This window comes from Malus sylvestris, chromosome 4 (assembly GCF_916048215.2).
Source record: "Malus sylvestris chromosome 4, drMalSylv7.2, whole genome shotgun sequence".
Classification (NCBI taxonomy): domain Eukaryota; kingdom Viridiplantae; phylum Streptophyta; class Magnoliopsida; order Rosales; family Rosaceae; genus Malus; species Malus sylvestris.
Window position 1 is genome coordinate 3,095,309 of NC_062263.1, and position 21,538 is coordinate 3,116,846.

Below are 21,538 nucleotides of genomic sequence, written 5' to 3' on the forward strand. Positions count from 1 at the left end.
AAAATCAATGTTGGAGCTGATTTCGAATTCATAATCCAATTGTTCACCATCATGATAATGTATCTATCCCAAAGACAGGTGCATTACCATGATGCAACATAATTGAAATTTTCACATAATACATCCCTCACTTTAGTTCGTACATGATTTTCGAATGCTTTCTAAATATGCAAATGTATGAAAATTGATAGGTTAGGTGCACTTCTGAGTGTAATAACTGTTAATTGTGGTATGGGGATCTGGGAATGTATGTTATATACTAAATAAAACCTCATTTAATCCGGAGAGAATCACATTTAACTAAGGACATCTGTTCAATTAATCAACTAGCTCAAGAACTTAATCCAAAAAGGAAATGTTGTACTATCTCTTTAAAAAATAGAGACATTAACTGAAAGAAATCAGTACCTGTAAGTAAATACAATAAGCAAACCAGGAAACAGAACGTCCCCGAAGCCAATCATATTCACACCACCCCAGGGGTCAAAAAAGCGAGGGATTCTCAAAAGCATTGGTAGGGCTTCACCACTGCCGTCACCTTTAGCAACCTATAAGCAAAAGCAAATTGTAACATTTTAGTTTCTCTAATAGAATTTTAAATGAGGATTTCCAAAAAAAAAAAAAGGGCTATAGTGTAAAAGCTAATACTATAGTAAAGCACATCTCACATCCATGAATCAATTTCCCAACGATGTACATGATATCAATACACAAGCATCATACATGCACACAAAAGATTTACTCAAACGGGGATCATGGGACATAAGCCAAAGATGTCAGGCACATTTATGCTTGCATACTTTTGTTGGTGAATTCATTGACCTTAACACATTACTAAAACTGAGCCCAGAAAATAAAAGGACTAATTATTTCTGACGAAACATGGATGTGAACCAGAACAAGTATTTTCCTGAGGTTGGGGAAAATTGCCATGATATAAGCAATGCTTTTATTACCTACAGAAATACATGTCAAAGTACATATGCCCTCTACGTATGTAAAGACACACAAAGACTCTATGCGTCTTAAGATTCAAACAAGCCAACGAGTCAAACCTTTTGAAAGGATCTACTCTCCCAGTTTGGCAAATGACCAGGCTATTTACCAGGTGGACAGCTGGGCAGTCAAGCTGAAGTCAGACAACTAATAATTTTTACACCTTAACACTGGACCACCGCCTAGACTGCTGCTAACATTTTAAAATTACTACTTTTATGCATTATAACATTAGTATGCTAACTGCTGTAATTTTATAATTATAAATTTATGAAAAAAATATAATATGGATGTCAAAACTCCACATGTAGGTACATTTATTTGTTTCTATTACCATTTCATCCACAAATTACACATCATATTTTTGACAGATCGTGAAGTCAAGGTGGGTTGCAAAAATCTAAAAGTATGACTAATGGCTTGAAACCCTGTCTTTATATTTTAGCTATCAATGTTCCAGCCCAGGTTTTATTAGTATAGTCTATGTAGGTTTCATGTGTAACGAAAAGAAGTAAATGAACACAAATTAGGGATATATGTATTTGCATATGATTGGACAATGGACAACTAAAAATCAACATAAAGGAGTATACATGTATAAGCATACTTGTTCAAACACTCAACACTCTTTCAGTAAAGACTTTCTGAGATGAAAACATCAAAATTGTATTATTTCTTAATTCTTCTTAAAATATCAGAAAATATTGAATAAGAAAAAAAAAATGAGTTACAAATAAATTGGACAAGGTGTCCATCAATAATTTATGTCATCAATAATTTATGTAGAATCATTTTGAACAACAGTGAGCCTTCATCAAATAAACACATGCAATACACCTCAATACTCCAATCAATGCATTTCAGACGAAAACCTATGCACTTTTTGATACAAGGTATCTAATAAAAGGAGAAAAAGAAGAAAAAGAAGCTGAGATCAGAACGTACCGTAACCATGACGCTATCTTTGAATATTAAGGGTGACAGGAATACCCAAAAGATGTCATAGACAAATGCACAACAAAGTAGTACGGTAGCAACCTGAGACATGTCAGAATTATGAGACAAAAACACATGTTAGAATTATGAGACAAAAACTTGATACATTAATTAAATGAAAGAAAGAACTGGTACCTTTATGTTAGGCAATCGAGCAATTTGCAAGACCGTTATCATCAAGCAGATACCCTGTCAAAAAATTATAATTTTAACTAGCTGATATGAACAAAATGATAGACGGATGTAGAAAATCATGTAGAGAAAAACCCAAGGATTAAAAATGGTAGAATAATGATAACGATATGGCATAAACGTCATAAATTTTTAGGTTTCTTTGCAATATTATATCAGCAGTCCATAGGGAACCCTCAAACCGCTCAACTTAGGCTGATAGAAGATCTTTGGGTGACTAGCTTACAACAACAACAACAACAAAGCCTTATCCCACTATGTGGGGTTGGCTATTTGGGTGACTAGCTTAACAAAAAATATAAGCAAGAAATAGATTTTTTCCAATTTGCTATACTGTAGCATGCATGACCCCCAGTAATACAATTTTGAAGGTAAGCAAGAGCTTTCTTTCAGGTATGACCATTAGAAATGTTCTAAGATATTACAATAGAACATCTCCAATTACTCTGTTACCAAGTATTCAGAATTTGAAAAAATAAAAAAAAATTCAAATTTCTGAAACTGCATAAATTTGCTGAATTGCATAGTACACTCAGCCTAGCACACATATCAAAACATGAAACTTACAAGAACATCTTGGCCAATCCATGAATATGACGCCCGCCGGGTAACAACCCAGAAAACTGCAAATGCCGCACAGAAAGCCAATACAACAAGCGAGAGAATAGAAACCTCATCCAGAAGAGGCAAAGTTATCGTCTTCTGCCCACCACTTCTCCATTTTCTATTCAACAAGTAAATAAAGACATTAAGGAACATGGGTAATAGGTTCAGTAGAAACAGGAAAAATAATGTCAAATGTACCTCAAAATCAGGCTCAGAACACAATTATGCATTCCCTGAAAACAAAAGATACATCAGCTAGTATGACACACAAGTCAACTGACAGAAGATTCAAGAGTAGCAGATCAAACACATTTGAGAGAACAGTTCAAAAGGATGTCCTCATTTAAGAAAGTTATGGACATCCTATTTCCAGGGTGTGATTCAATGATGGAAACCATTCAGTTTTTAGATTCTCATTCAAGGATTATCCAAGCCAAAAATCGGCTATATCAGAAAATGTTTAGCTGTTTGATTATCCACAATTTCATCTCAGCTTTATGTAGCGAGCCATGTTGCTTTGCACATTTTAGATGACCAAACACTTTAGGATTTGGATATTTTTTACAGTGATGACCCTTGAAATGATGATCTAAGATATAGATGGTTCCAATAGTTGAAAAACATTATGGGTAGACCTGGGAAGGATGTCCATAACTTTCTTAATATTACTGGTATGCTTCTAGTTTCCTATTTAATGTTGTTAGTAGGATTTTAGGTTAGTTGACATCTTGTCCTTAATTTGTACGGATTAGTTTTTATTAAGAAAAGCTGTTTCTTATTAAAAAAAATGCATTCTTTAGCATTCTTTAGATTGTAATGCACAGTTGTATTCAGTTTAATTCCCATATAGGTACAAAAATGCCATGAACTCTGTTTATAGTCAATTTTGTTTACTTTGCAAGCAAATTAATAAATAAAATAATAAATAGTAGAATTAATCACTGTACCTCAATACCACCAATGCAGAAAAGTACAATCAGCACCCAGATAAACCAAGTAGACATAAAGAAATATAGTAGCAACAGAAAAGTGGATGCTGTTATGACGAAACACACAGCGCCTGCCACACTAAGATTCATGACTTCGTCCTCAGAATCATCTTTGGCTGTTCCAGTATTAGATTCCTATCCAATCAAAGATGATATAAATACTATTTCCCATAACTACAACACATTATACAGTAACAGGAGGGCCGAGAAGAAAATATCAGCCGTGATGGAAATATCTCTACTCAAATTATGGAGGATGTTTCGGTTTCTATATCAATATCAGTGACTGTCAACAGGTTGATGTATATTTTCTTTGAAAGATGAAAGTTTTGAATGAAACTTCAGTGAAAGTTAAATCAATCATTATCCGTTGTGTTGACAGTGACCAATATCAAAACATCCACCAATATTTCCGTTCATAATGAAATATGCAGCCCTGATAACCACACAATATTTCATGTAAAAAAAAAACGTTCAAGTGAATTAAAATTAAGACATATATACAAGAAAAGCATTTAGAGAACAAACAAGTAGTGTGAAGACAGTGAATTGAGGCTTGCATGTACAAACCTTTTCTGCTAGTTCATTATAATTCTCATCAGACTTATCAGGAGCAGTAATCTTTGACCAAAATGAGGCAACTATTATTGTTCCAACAGCCATCAGCCACAGGAACACAACTGAGTAGTCCACCACTGGACGCTTGGGAGAATATAATAGAAGCTCCACTGCAATAAGTTAATAGAATTATCCATATATTATCACATCAAACAAACTTTAGAATTGAAAAATGCAAGCACATTAGCTAACATATGGATGTAAACAAAGATGGAAAGCAAACTCTTAATCTATATATATCATGGAAACCTATATGTCCAACCTTGAAAACCCTAATTCAACTGACGCCTGAAAAAGCTATCTATCATCTGTTCTGCCTCTGAAACTTCAATTAATTCAAGCCCTTTATAAAAGCCCTAAATCAGACCTCCCAAACTGTCCCACATCAGCATGCTATCTTCCTATTACGTTATATTATTACTATTAATCACATTCAAGGAAGTAAAGAATTTGACGAAACAGTAAACATCAGAAGTTGACCTTTCTTTCCATCTTCAATAGATTTCTTGAGAGCTTCTCCATCTGACTTTGGAACCATTACGACAAAAATTGAAATATTCAAAGAAGTGCTATTATCAGGACAAGCCATCTTGGCAAGCTCTGAAACAAGAGGGAGAAAACGTTAGAATTTAGTATTTAAGGGGAAAAAGAGTGTGCTGCAGGTCTTTCCTGTGTTGCATCAAGTCCCTAAACATGCCTACAGACACAAGTTCACTTGCAAGTCCCAACACATAATAATTTGTCTCACAACAAAACAGGAACCCTAGCAAAGTAAACTATAAAATCACAATGGGATGTGCTAAGTGCATTGAGATTCCAACCTTCATCATTATTTATCACCACTAGCGCCTTAGCACCTCCTGACTGTGCAACTTTTGCCTTTACGGAGAAGTCACAATCACCACGCGTGGACAAGGCAATAGCTCCAGATAACTGCAAAGAGGAAAAAGGGACCGTAAATAATTCAGAAAACCAAATATGGGTTTATCTTATACAGTGAATTCCAAAGAGACAATGATGCTTGATCATATCCTAGAACCTCAAGGCACACTTTGCTTCTACATTTTAAGTGTCTAGAGGAGATGATTTCAGTCAACATTTAAAGTGACAACACATTAAGCTTCCATTTAAGAAGGAAAAAAACAAAGTTAAACCTTCGAAGATGACGCTGAACAACCATTTAAGGGATTCGGGATAACAACGGGCAATTTGACGGCTTTTTCTTCTTTGGAAGGCAATAAAGCCCCAAACTTTGCACCTGCCCCTTCAATAGTTTCTCCTTCATGGCCATTAACCCAATTCTTAACCTTTGCCTGAGAGATTAGATAAACCAGTTTAAAAGGGTTTTTAGCAGGAAAACAATGACAGTATCAAATTAAATTCCAGAAAAATCCCAACTCAATGTAATTTTTAATTTCTCAGCCCAAAAACCCCCCAAAAAAAAAACATGCATTTTCTCATAAAATTAAATCCCCATTTAACAAAATTAAGAACTCGATTTCTTGAAATAAAAAATGCAAAAATGTATGAAAAAAGAAGGGAATTTTACCATTAGGTAAGGGTTGTTGCAGGAAGGAGTGTCGGGGGTGGAATCCACATCCAAAACCATGTCCTTTTCACCACGGGCCAAAGAAAGAGCAATCAGAGATAACAGAAACACTAGGCGGAGGAGACCCGACGCCATTGCCATTGCCATTGGACACCACCACCACTCGAAGATTCAATCTCCTCCTCCTCCTCCTCCTCCAATTTGATTTTTAATCCAATCTATCAACTCCAATTCAATCAATCCAACGTCGAGTGAGGGAGAAAAGAAAGGGAAGAGAATTGATTTATTTATTTTTTCAATTGTTTTTTTAATTTTTAATTTTAATTTTTCTTTCTTCGTCCCTCTGCTCCTGAGAAAGAAAAAAAAAAAGAAGCTGGAAATGGCTGAAATATTGAATTATTTATTTGTTTGTAGTTGTATATCTGCCTGACGTGATGCCGAAGACTGGTAGGCAGATAGAAGAGGGAAGGTGACGGCAAAAGTAGGGAAAACATGTCAACAACTATATGGAAAATTACTGAACGGATTCACCGTCACCGTGCCATCCGATAACAATACGACTCAACCAATTTACTGTTATTCTGTTATTCTGGTAAAAAGATAATAACACGACGGATTCATTGTCGTTCTGATATTCAGATAATACAATGTCAATTGTAAGTTTTTTAATATAAAATGAATATGACGGTGAATCAGTTTTATATAAGGTGCTCTTGAATTTTGCGCCCGAAACAAATTCACCCCAACTTTGTAGATCTAAAATTTAACCCTTCAACAATGCTAACCGTCAAATAACTTTGCACTCGTACGTGGTTAAGTGTGGTCAATTCACTATGGCGAGCTTGGATGAGGGACTTTAAAGTTCTTAATGTTTAGGCTAAATTTCCTTGTAATGCGGTACAAAAATTAGATAGAGGAACATGAGAATAAAACGCAATACATCTGAGAGAACTTTCAAATAACACATTAAAAAAAATAATGCATTTTAGTGTTTTAATAGTGGCTTTGTATTGTTTGGGTAGTTCGCTGGGTAATTCACTTTATACTTTCAAATCCCTCGTAAACGAGAGTTTTTTTTAATGTACCCGAAATACGCGGTGGTACACAATATGTCATTATATAAGTGAGGGGTACTTTAAAAAAAAAGACTTCCCTCAAAGTTTGTAGCATAAATTTAATTCAATAAGAATATTCATAGTTTAATATAGGAGTAGTGGTCATTTAGATCTCCATTACTTATCAATTCGTTTGACACAATTTTCCATCCATTCTCACCACGCCAATCACTAAATCTCATGTTCCACTGCGAACAACACTTATCGATCCACAATTGTATTGAAATAAGTCTCAATATCCTCGGCAAACAGATTTTGAGACTTTAACATATTTTTGACACGCCCGGTGAGACCTTGTATAATCAACCAACAAATGCCTACTTTTGTCTGAATATTTCTTTTTAGCTTAAGAATGGAATTAATTTTCCTTTGCTTGAGATAAGGAATATATGTTTCATCCATTTTTTGTTAACCAATATTCCTTGACATTCCAGCAGAAGATGAATGGCCACCCTACTAAGATTTGTAAATATAAAGACTCGTTTGAAAGTATTTTTAAAATGATTGAAAGCGTTTTAATGAGAATGGTTTTGGAACCAATATTCCTTAGTAAAAATGCAAGTGAATCTTAAAAGCACATAACTAATGCTGCTTGCATGAAGCACTAAAGTGCTTTTGGAACTTAAAAACAATTTCACCAAAAGCAATTTCAGCCATTTTAAAAGCGCTTTTCAAACGAATCCTAAATGTCATGCCATACATGTCTCATGCATGCAAAATAAATGAAAGGCAAAAGAAGATTTTCATAAAAGTACTTTATTTGGTAACTCAACAACACAGATTATCGTCACAGCTCTTTTCTGCAGCAGGTATTCGACATCATAAGTTACATTTTTCGCTTTCTATCGATACGGAGAGGGTTCAAGTCAACTATTAGATTCTGATGGGTAATACCACCACTACCTACACTGAGGCTGTATGATGCTGCTGTCGATGTATCACATTTCCGACGAGCTGATATGCTTCATGTTCATCTTGGTTTCGGAATCTGCTGTACCTAAACACTACAGGATCACTAAGCTGCACATGTTGTAAACCCCCTGGTAAAATCTCCAAACTTCTTATAATCTAAGAGGTACGTTTTTGCCTCATCCATTTTGTAGCCGACCACTTTTCCCCGGATAGTACCTCACATCCTCCATGTATGCTCGTCGGATCCTCTTTTCCTTCAAGATTCTGAAAGAAGCAAGTAAAATAAAATTCGCATGGATAGAGGTCAGACTCCGTTAGAAAACTAGAAACTTCGAAATTGCATTTCACAACTGTGCTAAAGGCAAACTATCATTTCGTTTTCAGCAATGCAAACATAGAATTTTACATATCTTAAAAATGGTCAAGGGACCGAAGGCACACCCGGAAAATAGTATAAGAAATTAAGGAACCTTACCATGCTCCAAAAAAGTACTGCATCCCCTTTAATTGGCTTCACAGACAAACCTGTGGCAGCTCTTCCACCGCAGGTACATTTACCTGAACTAGCCTGAAATTCCACACAAGTTAACACATAGATTGGCAATGCGATATTCTACATACATTACATGCAAAACTGACGGTAGAAAGACTGACCACAAAAGAAATAGATCGAAAGACAACTAATGATTTGCATAATTATATATTTAAATCCCATGTTTTTAAGTCCCTGATGTAATATATAAAAAATAAAAATAACAATGTCAGGTACAGTAAACTTCTCTTTCCAAAAAGATGCTTGATAAAATGCCTCAAATAAGCGATTCAGAAGCAAAGTGAACACCTTGGTGCACACCGTACCCTACCCCCTTCCTCCCCTCCAAACCATGTTCCACTACTCCCAAATAATTTTAGCACGTATATTTGCCTCTTTTAGCCTTCGTAATTTTAGCATTAAAATCTATACCTATCGAAGATAACATCAAAATATAGCATCAAATCAAAAGACAGATTACCGTAGGGAAGATGGTTTCTCCGCCCTCAACATTATCACTCAAATACATCAGAATTGTTGCTACTCGCTGACCACCACGTTTCAAGTTAAACTGTCAACAAAAAATCAAGTAATATTTAGATTCCTAATGTTATAACATTAAAAAATTGAAGGATTGACTGCAATTACGGGATACTAATTCTTACAAATGCAGGGTAAAGAAACTTACAGTGTCAGAGAAGTAGTCATGGTGAGGTCTGTAATACTGATCCTTTTCGTACCTGTGCTGCTCCAGATGTTAGTCTTGATACTAAATATATTGCTCAACATTTTCATGAAACTCACCACATCTTATCTAAATAAGACACCCACCTTAAAACTTGAATGAGCTCCCCATTTTCTATTGGCACTTGAGAAAACACAGCAATACGCTTTTCAATTGCCTAATGACGAAATAGAAAAAGAGGACAGTTAGAGTTCTGCTTTCTGCTTTACCACAAAGAACAATGGTAACCTAAATGCTAAAAAGTGGACATCACAGATACTTCACAAACACACACACATATGCACACAAGGAAGCAAATGGCTGACACATATGGAGGGTTTCCCAAGTAATATGCATTGGCGGGCAGAGGCTGTGGATGTTATTCATATGAATTGTTCAAGTTTTTGGCAGATCAATCTGCCAAAACAACAACTTCCATATCTTCATCCCAAGAACTCACTGGTACTCCTCAAAGAATGAGGCCCAGATATCATATATACACAGAAACCTCCGGATTTCTTGTCAATTGCTCATTGTTCTATGGTCATGTTAAATAGTCCCCACTTTGGTACAAAAAGGGCTCTTGGATACCAAGAGAAACCCTCCTGGAACAAGTTCTGGAAGGCCTTATGCATCCATTTAGAAATTAGAACCGACTATCAAGATTAAAAAATTAAGAGTTCGTGATAGCATTCCTTTACATTCAACAAGATTTTTTTTAACTGCCTCCATTTTGAACCAACACAAAAATGACTAAATTTAATTTCCATCTTAATGCTTAAATCTTCCTCGTCATAACATCATTGTATGTTCTACATACATCACAAATGAATAAGCGTGTATGCTGTAGTCGGTGAATTTGAAAAAGATAAAATGAACACACAAAAGAAGATCTCAAATTTGGATGCCTTTCCAATAAGAAATGAGATCTGTATATTATTCACAGCATGATGGTATGAATTTAAGACTAGCCTACAGACCAACGATGATAAACAAAATATTCAAATCAAATAATGAATAAACACCCTGAACTTGGAACCTTTAAGAAAACAAAAATAACATTTAGTATCTTCTGAAGTATAAAATTATAAATATGAATCTGAATGCCATATGGAAGAGAGCTGAACTTAAAACAAAAATTAACCTGTATCATCGGGTACTTTTTCTCTTCGGGACTCAAGAACATACCAGAACTTGTGCGAACATTACTCTTTATTCCCTGAAAAAATGGTACATAATACGATCAATTATGCACTTAAATGAACAGGAAGAATATCAAACAATAAATATAATATATATATATATATATGTCTGTGCATTCGATTAGAGTTTGATATACAAAAGATTCATTTAGAGATCACTTTGCTATCTTGTTGATGAAAAGTAAGGACATTTTCATCAGGTTCTCTATCCAAATAACACATTTTATTAAATAGATAAACACAAAGATATCATACAGAAGTCAATTGTAAGTAACTATATCAAAGCATTGTCCTTTTCTATCCAAAATAGTAAAGTTGTGGCTATTCTAATAAAGCATGCATAAAACTGGAAAAAAGACTAATGAGTAAGCCTGTGAAATTAAGTGAAGTCATGCCCTAAGATGGAGGGTTATCTGATACCGGGGTGTATGATAATTCGTAGGGCATCCTGCGTACCTTTCCTGTTCTTACGTCCACTACAGTGGAGACTTGAAGGCGAGGGGAGGCAAGAGTTCTAAGGTAGTCACATTCCTGAAATGGCCATAAAAACTTTCACTTTCACTTAACTATATAAAGGAGCTTCTTAAAAAACCAAAGCTGCTCAATAATAATGCAAGAACCTTCAATATTTCACCAGAAGTCAAATTTAATGTGCTACCAAACAACATAGATCAGCCAGCAAATGACAGCTTAAGACTAATAAGCAATTGCAGAAAATCTATCAGAACTTGGGAATTCCAACTTTGGTACTAATACTTTTTGGGGCCATTAATCATTACCCCCCTTTTCATTACTTCATTATGTCTTTACCACCTGGTTCTGTTCTTTTTTTTTATCTTCCCCCACCAACAATTTGACGCGCACAGAATCACGAGCCAACACAATTACATCCAAATACGTTTCCTGCCAAGCTTCAAAGAAGCATACTTTTTTGTTTTAAATAATATTTTGAAATCCAATGTAGCCCAACTCCAAACTACAATGAAAATAATTTTAAATTCCTTTATTATTATTTTTTTTTTGGTCCAATTCACTTTAAGTTATTGTTTTTTTAAAGGTTAGTATAGATCATTTTAAGTTAGTATAGTCCCTTCTTTCAAAAATAAAATACAGACTTAAACAATTACACAATTGCACGATTACAAACTTGCACAATTACAGACTTACACGATCACCCTATTAAACCATTACTGTAAACAGTAACTGCATATTCTCACCAAACAATTATAGTTCGGTAACCCTGAAAACAATTCCAGTTTTCACTATAGACAATTACAGTTAGTTACTCCTGCAAACAATTACAGAAAAGCTACCCTTAAAAACAATTACGGTAATCACATGTCCAACAAAAAATTACAAATAGTTAGAACTTAAATGGTGGAGTGTTCTCTTTTACTGCAGAACGAAAGTGGATATGAGACCCTTATGGTTGCTAACAACAAAGGTTTTAATCATTATTTTAATTTAAGTGAACTTCATTGACTTGTGGGTCCAACTTAATGCATGTACTTGGGCATGGTAGAATATTGTAAGAGTTAAGAAACATCATGCCACATGAATAGAGGCAATTCTGTTATAAGATATAAGCATACCTCCATGCTCAAGAACTTATGAAGTACAATTATTCGAGGCTCCCAGCTGATTACTTCAGGTTTGACCTACATTGAGAGAATAAGAAAAGAAGAAATCAAATTCTATTTACTAGAAATTATAATGAGGTATATTAGTCCGGCTTCATGTTTGTATGCACAGAGAGAGAGAGAGAGATGCATCTCAGATGTGTTCTGCCTTTATTTTTCTAGCGATAGGAAACTGAAGAAATACACAGATGTGTTATGCCTTTATTTTTCTTGCGATAAGAAACTGAAGACATACACAGTAGGGAACTAACACAGGGAAAGTGGTTAACTACAACATTCTAGGTACCGGAAAACATGATAGACCCATCAACTGGTGTCAACACTAGTTTAAAAGCTACTAATATCATTAACCTTACTAACCTACAATTGTACAAGATTTTTTGGACAATCATACATTACTGCCTGCAATCACAGATATACCTGTACTTGTATCTAGATTGTTTCAGAAACTTTGTCCAACACCCTGTCATTGGATTAAATACCAATACTCACTTCTACGTGCACAAATCATAAAGATTTACAGCACGGTACAACTCCAGGTGGTAGACTATGACTAGAAGGTTCAGACCTAATAGACCTAAGCAACAACAAATTATTTTAAGACATAGATTGCATAAGTGTGTCATATCACACATACTGCCCCCAATTATGAATTGAAGGTACTCAAATGTCCAATTCTAATTGTCCTGTACATCAAATGATGCATGATATTTACTTTTAATTTTCTTTTCCAGCAGGCAGGGATTATCTGAAGTACTTGAATAAAAAATTAAAGCTAAACTTGCAAACATACATATCCCAGGCGTAAAATTTCTGCTTCTTTATCATTGCTCCAATAAGCACCTGAGAATTCAAAACAGAGGAAAGCAAATTAGATTAAAAAAAAATATTTGTAACTTAAGCAACAAATGTGGTCTATCTACCAAACTAAACATGATAAGAACCATACCAACCTCCGGGCAACTGACGATAACCATCACTTCCAAGCACTTTTCTAGGAGATGGAAACCCCGAGCCTAATAAACACCAAATTTTAAACAAAAATCATCACATTAACGATACAATAAGCATGATATCCACTTGCCCCGTAAAATAAATATGACATCACTTACAATAAAGCAATACAAAGAAATTGTTCTAGATAATAATTTAATCAACAATAAACAGGCTTTAAAAATACAAGATTGCAAGAATTATGCAACTAAACATATCAGTTCCATTGGTGTCCAATAGACCAAAAAAGAGAAAAACCATAAAACGTTTAATCGATGAAATAATTCCAAAGATATGTACATCAACTGAAAGATATGTACCAAAAAAGGCATAACAAAGTCACAACCATGAATTTAACATGCAAGTAAGACGGGGAATTACAAGAAAATATATTTGTATAAGAATAAAGAACTAAAAGATACCGTATGAGTCTTCTAATCTTCGTATAAATGCCAATTGAAACAAAGCACCTGTGAGTTAAACAAAAAAGGAATTCAGTAGATGCTTGTTTATTGAAAACCGAGTAGCACAATCAATTGATCTTCAAATGTTTAGCTTATAGAAAACTAAACTTAGCATATTATACAATACAATACAATACAACGCAGAGCAAATAGAAGGTAGAGGTTCTCAAAAGACACAATGAAGATAGTTGGTAATAAAAAGGCCGGAAAATTCCCCAGACGGCAGTCCAGCACCTCCACCTTCTCTGTGTTCTGCATAATTCGTAGTACTAGGATATGGTGTGGTGCCACTGGCCCACGTGTCTCCCTGCTATTGCAAATTCCTGTTTAGAAGGAGGATATCAAATCTTTCTTTGTGTAAATTCTTTCATTTCTTTCATACTTCTAAACCCTCTATCTCCGAAACGGGAGTTTCTCTTAGCAAAACTATGAACACCAACATATTGGAAACGCATACCTCTACAATTAATGCAGCACATCCCAACCAACTCCAGAGCTAGGGTAATCCGATAAATCTCGACCAAATATATTAGCATTTTTCACTCAAAAATATTACATCAAATACTATGCTCTTATTGACTACAACAACAACTAACCAAGCCCTATCCCTCTAAGCGGGGTCAGCTGTTTGAATCCTAGAACGCCATTTAGCTCGGTTTACGCTAGCATTGACTATAATTTGAAAACCATTTTTAGCCAGGAGCCATTACGATTTGCCCTAAGAATCCAAGTCAAAGGGAGCTTCTAACGGAGCTGGTAAAATTATGAATCTGAAGACTTGTTTGATTACAAGCCTTAAATATCCAATACCCAGATCAAACCCAGACAGGGGCTTTCGTTTGGTTCCCGAGAAACACGGGAAAATCGAAAGTACTAACATAGGACCAAACTCCTACAGTTTTCTGGGTTATCGCTGAATCCACATATGCACAAATCAATCAAATGTATATGCATGTATGTAATCAAGACAACAGAAATTGCTTCGATGGTTTGATTTTACCTATGATCATTCCGACAGTGACAAAGGTTAGCAGCCCGAATACAATCTTCATCGGAGCAGCCATGGTTTCCGGTGAGAGAGAGATAGAGAGATTGCAATCAGGAAAATCAAAATACTAAGAAAGAAGAATTCTGCAGTCTTAAACAGTTGCCAGCACCAGAACCGGGCACTTGTTGAAAAGTCATGTCCCGGCGTTAGTCAATTACTTTCTCTGTTTTTCCTTTTTTTTTTTTTTTTAGCCGTTTTCAGTCTTATTTTCTGACATGATTTTTTTGGTCAATTTTCCTAACCAACGACCAACGAACAGGGATAAATTTCTTTCGTCAACGGCGGCTTGGAGCGCTCCGCACGGTACGAATGTCTGTTCCCACTTCTGTTCGGGATCGGATGCATCTTATATGATTTTAAGTTAAATTAGTTCGAATTGTCATGGCAGTAATTGATGGGGAATTCTTATGAGAAATAGATGTACCGATGCCGATAATTTAGATAAATATTATGTTTTTTTTTCTTTTATGAACAAACGATATTACCTACATTAAGGAGAGGGGGTGAATTTAGCATTACAATAGACTAGCAATAATGTGGTTCAAGTTCGCTTTGACGAGAATCAAACTTAAGACCTCTTATTTACAAGTGAAGAGAAAAATCAATAATATGGTTCAAGTTCGCATTTGACGAAAATCAAACTTAAGACATCTCACTTAGAAGTGAAAAGAAAAATCACTAAACCGTAGTACTAAGTGACAAATACTATGTCTCTTTTATTCTTGTGAAAGTACATAAATACTAAATTGGACTGGGGGTTTTACACTGGACTAGCTAGGACTAATAACTCATGTTTGGTATAGCAATGGACTAAGTTAAATGGGATTAGCTTATACTCGCGTGGACTCCGAACCTCACTAAGTCGCCTATATTAGTCCTACGCGAAAGCAAGGTATTGCTAAGAACCTCACTACACTGCCTTCTCTCACTACGCCTCCTTCTCTCACTACGACGCCTCATTCGCGTGAACCGGTGAGAGCCAAGTATTGTTCTTCATCAAAGCCATCGATTATTGAGTGAACTTCATCCAGAACAAGTATCCTCTCTCTCTCTCTCTCTCTCTCTCTCTCTCTCTCTCTCGGATTGATATGAGAATTGGGTGCTTCCAAAGAGAATGCTGGAAGAAGAGGAAACATATTTGCAAATCGCGGTCGCTAAATCATGGTTGGAGGAGGAGGGTGGGTGTCGTGGTTTGCTTTGAATCTGCAGATCGGTAGGAGAAAACAGGTTTACAACTATTTGTTTTCATAATTGGGATGATGATGGGATTAGCAAGGCTATGGCAAACGAAGAGAGATGGAGAGGCGTGAATAAGTGAAATTGATGAACTAAATTATTATTATTTTTTTGTAATATATTAGAATTACCATGATTATCTTGAAGTTCATCAATTTAAAAAGTAAGGGAAATTTTTTTTTTAGGAGATATAAATTTAATTATTTAGATCAGAATGTGAAATTTAGTTTTTATAATTAAATTTAAAAAATTAAAATTTTGTTTTAATCCGACACTACACCAAACACTTCACAATTTTAATACTGCTTAGTCCAAGCTAAGACAATCTAGTTTAGTCCATGAAGCTAGTCCAGTCTGAACTAATCTAGTGCAACAAATGCACCAATCTCCTAGGATATAGTGAACTAAATCTCATTCCCTAAAACTCTTCTAACATGCCACTTAGTACTATGATTTAGTAGTGTTTATACCATATTTAGGGCCTCGTATTTAGACCTCGTATAAATATTCGGGGGACTTAAATGTAATTATGTAATAAAGGAATGGGCAAATATGTAATTAGGGGAGGAGCCCTTATTCTATAAAAGGGCCTCATCACCCTCACAAAGGGGGATGATTTCTGAGGCCATTTCTGAAGCCTCTCACCCCCTCTCAAAGCTCCTCACATCCCCTAAGCTCTCTCTCCCTCTTCAACAGAGAAATATAATACAATCAGTGTGGACGTAGCCCAAACCTTGGGGTGAACCACGATAACTCTTGTGTCATTTACATTACTTGCAGATTCACGGTCGGATTTACGTTGTTCCAAGACCTCCGGTTTTGTGCATCAACATTTGGCGCCGTCTGTGGGAAACGATACGAAAAGCTATGTCGTTTCTCTTCCATTATTTTCATCTCACCACCGTGAGACCTCACCACACACCACCGTGAATCTGCAAAACCCACACAGAGACACCAAGTTTATCTCTCTCTCTCTCTAAACTACACACAAACGCCATGCATGATGCACCAAAGAAATTTCTGAATCTCACGGAGGACTATAACCTCAAAGACAAAAACAACAAGATCATTCACTTCATTGAAGAAGTCACAAAAAACTCGGCCGAGTTTCAAAAACAAGTTCTCGCTGAAATCCTCATCCACAATGCTCACGTGGAGTACCTGCAGCGTCACAGCCTCAACGGTCACACTGACCGTGACACTTTCAAAACGACACGTGTGAAGTTAGACCAGGAGGGGCAGTGAATACGATCCTGTCACGTCTTTTATCTGTCACACTCACCGTCATTTCCGATTCCTCTGTCACGTCAGCAACTTCCATGAACAATGTTGCATCAGCAGAGATCATAGTGGAAGAGTGGAACAGCTCATCTTCCACCAAACTCTCCAGAACCGCCACCATCACTGCGTCTCCTCCTCCTACTCTCCTGCCTCTCCTACTCAGTCGCCACCACGGCCTATCCTTCTATTCCGGGCACCACCTCCGTCGAATACGCCACCGAAACCGACACCCTGATCCCTCATCGCCGTGAAGTTTACGGTAATGGACGAATCTTCGATATCAGCCACCGGTACAGCACCACCATGCCTGCCTTTGAAACCAACGACGGCGCCAACCAGTTCCTTTGGCTCCCTAACAGCATGAAGAACGACTCAATCACCAACAACCCTGAGATGAAGCTGCCCACTCATACTGGGACCCACGTCGATGCCCTCGACCACGTCTTCAATCACTACTTCAACGCTGGCTTCGATGTCGATACCCTTGACTTGGATGTGCTTAATGGTCATGCATTGCTAGTTAACGTTTCGAGGGATAAGAACATAACCGCTGAGGTTATGAAGTCCTTACATATTCCCAAGGGGGTATGTCGTGTGCTATTCAGAACATTAAACCTGCCCGGTTCGCCAGTGCAAGGAGATTCTCATGTTTTCGAATACCAGCACCTGCAAGACCTGCCAGATCAAGGTTTGCCTCAAGCACCGGTTCCCGGAAGACCAGGTTTGCAGGAAGCAAACGGCGGCACAGCTGTCGTTGGTGGGGAAGGCTGTGAGCTGGAACGACAAGTTCATGGCTACTTTTGCTTAAAAGGAAGGGAAAGAATGTGAGAAGAGCGCGCGGGATTCCAAGTCTTTTGCTTCGAGTTTTTTTAGATCTAAGGTGCAGACGGCTGGGCGCTCAAAGAGGTGAGGGATGTTGGGAGCTCAAAAGACGATGAGAGAGAAAGAAAAGAAGATGCAAGAAACAGAGAACTTGAGTGCCATCTGCACTCTGCAAAGTAAAAGCAAAAGCTAAAAGAGAAAAGAAGATAAGTTTTCTATTATTAATTATGCTATTATTGTCTACCATCTTCTAAAAGACAGCAAAAGCAAAGCAAAATCGAAAAAGGAAAAGCCAGAAACAGAGATAATGGATGGGCACGACCACAGCAAGTGGGTTTGGCAAAAGATACCTTACAAATCAAGGTGGACAGAGAAGGAGCGGGGAGATCAAGAAAAGCATCAGGAAAAGAGAAAGTAAAAGAGAAAGTAAAAACAAGGAATAAACACCCCATCAGAATGATGTGGCTTACTTTCTTTATTTTTGAATGATGTAATTTATTTTTCGTATCTTTCGGAGATATTTGTATAAACCCCATCAGAGGGTAAAAAACAAAAAAACAAAAAAACAAAAAAAAACGGCAAAGCCCAAAATAAATGGGCTGGAATGTTGTGGAGGGCGAAGGCCCATAAGCCCAAAATAACACCAACCAGGCCATCAAAAGTACGCCCAGTACTCCACAATTATTCGGCAACCCGCCCTATTACCACCAACCAGGTGATGAAATGTACAACCCGTACTCTAATATCATTTGGCAACTAGCCATTCATGCCACCAACCAGGTGATGAAATGTACAACCCGTACTCTAATTTGGCAACTAGCCATTCAGGCCACCAACCAGGTGATGAGATGTACAACACGTACTCTAATTTTGGCAACTAGCCATTCATGCCACCAACCAGGTGATGAGATGTACAACATGTACTCTAATTTTTGGCAACTAGCCATTCATGCCACCAACCAGGTGATGAGATGTACAACCCGTACTCTAATTTGGCAACTAGCCATTCATGCCACCAACCAGGTGATGAAATGTACAACCCGTACTCTAATTTGGCAACTAGCCATTTATGCCACCAACCAGGTGATGAGATGTACAACACGTACTCTAATTTTGGCAACTAGCCATTTATGCCACCAACCAGGTGATGAGTTGTACAACCCGTACTCTAATTTGGCAACTAGTCATTCATGCTACCAACCAGGTGATGAAATGTACAACCCGTACTCTCATTCATGCCACCAACCAGGTGATCAAAAGTACGCCTAGTACTTCAAATTATACATGAGCATTACTCATGTCATTCATACATAAACATTCATGAGCATCACTCATGACAATCATACATAAACATTCATGAGCATCACTCATGACAATCATACATAAACATTCATGAGCATCACTCATGTCAATCAACATAAACAATCATGAACATCACTTATGTTAATCAACTTCCAAAGCTTCATTTACAAAAGCTCCAACTTCGAAAGCTTCATTTACAGAACTTTAGCTTCAAAGCTTCACTTGCAAAGCTTCACCTACAAAGCTTCAGTGCAGGGTATACAAATACCGTATCCGAACAACCGCCACTTCGGCCCATACATGGATTCAATTTGAAGTCTCCAGCCAACAGACTCTATTGACCGAAGACTTGGGGGACTACACTATACACCATATATTGGGCCTCAACTGGGCCTCATGAAAAATACTCGGGGGACTTAGCTCATTACTTATGTATGAAGGGGCGAGCCCTTATTCTATAAAAGAGACTCCCTCACCATCATTAGAGAGCATCGCCGCCTACTGAGCAACCGCCTCGCCGCGAGCATCAACTCTAGCCCATATTTATGTATTGATGAGCGAACCCTTATTCTATAAAAGGGACTCCCTCACGCCACAAGCCGAGCCAACCAAGGCAACATAAGCCACGAGCCGAGCAGCATGTGCTACTTCTAGTTGAGCATCATTTCAGATTGAGCACCGCCTCACATCGAACATCAGTTCAAAACAACATCTAGTTACTTCGGCCCACACATGGACTGAATTTCAAGTCTCCAGCCAAAAGACTCTCTTGACTGAAGACTTGGGGGACTACTGTTTATACCATATTTAGGACCTCGTATTTAGACCTTGTATAAATACTCGGGGGACTTAAATGTAATTATGTAATAAAGGAATGGGCAAATATGTAATTAGGGGAGGAGCCATTATTCTATAAAAGGGCCTCCTCACCCTCACAAAGGGGGATGATTTCTGAGGCCATTTCTGAAGCCTCTTACCCCCTCTCAAAGCTCCTCACATCCCCTAAGCTCTCTCTCCCTCTTCAACAGAGAAATATAATACAATCAGTGTGTACGTAGCCCAAACATTGGGGTGAACCACGATAACTCTTGTGTCATTTACATTACTTGCAGATTCACGGTCGGATTTACGTTGTTCCAAGACCTCCGGTTTTGTGCATCAACAAGTAGTATTCTTTTTTACTTGTAAGTGAGAGGTCTTAGGTTCGATTATCGCCAAAGGCATTTGAAACACATTATTATGGCATGCTCATCGGAAGGCTTAGCCCAATTCCTACTCCCTTAATGTAGATAACTATTGATTGTTCAAAAAAAACTCCTCTAACCGTTTCCAATTCACTTGGCCTTGGAGCAGTGGCAAAGACACGTGGGGTCGAGGAGTGGCGGCCGCTACTCCCCTCACTGGAAAACAGGACTGAAACTCTGGGTCAGCCCCTCCCCTCGTCGGAAAATCCACTGGTTCAGTGGTTCAGTTCAGCCCTCCTTGTCTGTCTCGGTGGTGATAGTGATCTGCAGACTGCCCTTTTTTTAAAACACCCAGGCCAAAACAACGTCGTTTTGGTCTTGGTAAAAAATAAAATAAAAAATAAGTGAAGCGACATCGTTTTGTATGTTCGGAATCAGAGTCTCAGTGCCGTGTCCCATCCCCTTTTCTTTTTCAATCTTTCTGCCAATCAGAGACAAGAGTAGAGCAAAGTTGCCCCCTCAAACCCCAGCAGCAACAAAAGAATTTTTTTTTTAAATTCCCATTGGCATTTTTCCTTGCCGCACCAACCACTCTTCACTTCTTCAACCGCTAAGCCGTCGGCTTCCAACCTTCAAAGGTTAAATTTTTAATTTTTAAATTTATAATCCATAATCTTAATTAATTATTTAATACGAATTTTGTTTAATTGGTATATAATCTTTTGGTAATGCAATAATATGGTTATTGGTTATTGATTATTGATATGATTATATGATTATTGATATAAAATTATGAAATTATTTTTTAGGGTGAAAATTAAAATTTGAATTCTTGATTATTGATTAATTAATTGACTATACAATTAGTCATATGATTAGTTGAATTGAATATTTATTTATTGAATAATTTGTATGCTTATTGGTATTGATTAATTGGATTGTTGGTTGGATTAATAATTATGCATATTAGTATAGTCTACTATAGGATTAAGAGTCTAAGAAATTTTTTTCCTCTCCATTTTACAGTAATGTAATTGAACGATACTATAAGAAACAATGCTTAAATCTCCCTTCAAACATTTCGGGTCCTCCTCCTCCTTCAAATATTCCAAGTGGTCCTCTCCTCCTTCAAACATT

General features: G+C 37.0%; 3 protein-coding genes and 1 long non-coding RNA gene across 9 annotated transcripts in view; 2 read left to right on the forward strand and 2 right to left on the reverse strand.

The window, feature by feature from the left end:
• Positions 1–6,334, reverse strand: part of LOC126618868 (signal peptide peptidase-like 5) — a 31,750-nt gene extending 25,416 nt beyond the window's left edge. For 3 of the 6 annotated variants that reach the window (XM_050287071.1, XM_050287072.1, XM_050287070.1), the window contains exons 1-11: positions 5,947–6,334; positions 5,552–5,710; positions 5,219–5,330; positions 4,878–4,997; positions 4,350–4,507; positions 3,738–3,914; positions 2,989–3,023; positions 2,752–2,908; positions 2,128–2,181; positions 1,942–2,034; positions 409–548 (exon numbers count right to left, since the gene is read on the reverse strand). In XM_050287071.1, the coding sequence (XP_050143028.1) occupies positions 409–548; positions 1,942–2,034; positions 2,128–2,181; positions 2,752–2,908; positions 2,989–3,023; positions 3,738–3,914; positions 4,350–4,507; positions 4,878–4,997; positions 5,219–5,330; positions 5,552–5,710; positions 5,947–6,093 (1,352 nt within the window). In that variant the 5' untranslated portion in view covers positions 6,094–6,334. The remainder of the gene's footprint in view (positions 1–408; positions 549–1,941; positions 2,035–2,127; positions 2,182–2,751; positions 2,909–2,988; positions 3,024–3,737; positions 3,915–4,349; positions 4,508–4,877; positions 4,998–5,218; positions 5,331–5,551; positions 5,711–5,946) is intronic. The other 3 variants (XM_050287069.1, XM_050287073.1, XM_050287068.1) reach the window with 2 other exon arrangements.
• A 1,467-nt stretch (positions 6,335–7,801) lies between these two features.
• LOC126620044 (prolyl 4-hydroxylase 1) lies at positions 7,802–14,745 on the reverse strand. The gene is made up of 12 exons (XM_050288504.1): positions 14,529–14,745; positions 13,487–13,534; positions 13,025–13,087; positions 12,865–12,914; positions 12,024–12,089; positions 10,888–10,962; positions 10,374–10,448; positions 9,337–9,407; positions 9,194–9,245; positions 8,987–9,076; positions 8,449–8,541; positions 7,802–8,237 (listed from the first exon to the last, which is right to left on the reverse strand). The coding sequence occupies exons 1-12, from the start codon at positions 14,590–14,592 to the stop codon at positions 8,130–8,132; spliced, it is 855 nt and encodes a 284-aa protein (XP_050144461.1). The 5' UTR covers positions 14,593–14,745; the 3' UTR covers positions 7,802–8,129.
• A 2,063-nt stretch (positions 14,746–16,808) lies between these two features.
• On the forward strand, positions 16,809–17,921 carry LOC126619681 (cyclase-like protein 2). The gene is made up of 2 exons (XM_050288098.1): positions 16,809–17,007; positions 17,203–17,921. Exons 1-2 carry the CDS (start codon positions 16,809–16,811, stop codon positions 17,919–17,921), a joined length of 918 nt encoding a protein of 305 aa, XP_050144055.1.
• A 544-nt stretch (positions 17,922–18,465) lies between these two features.
• LOC126617675 (uncharacterized) lies at positions 18,466–19,035 on the forward strand. The gene is made up of 2 exons (XR_007621466.1): positions 18,466–18,695; positions 18,879–19,035. It is a non-coding gene; the product is annotated as an uncharacterized LOC126617675 (long non-coding RNA).
• The last annotated feature ends 2,503 nt before the right edge of the window (positions 19,036–21,538 follow it).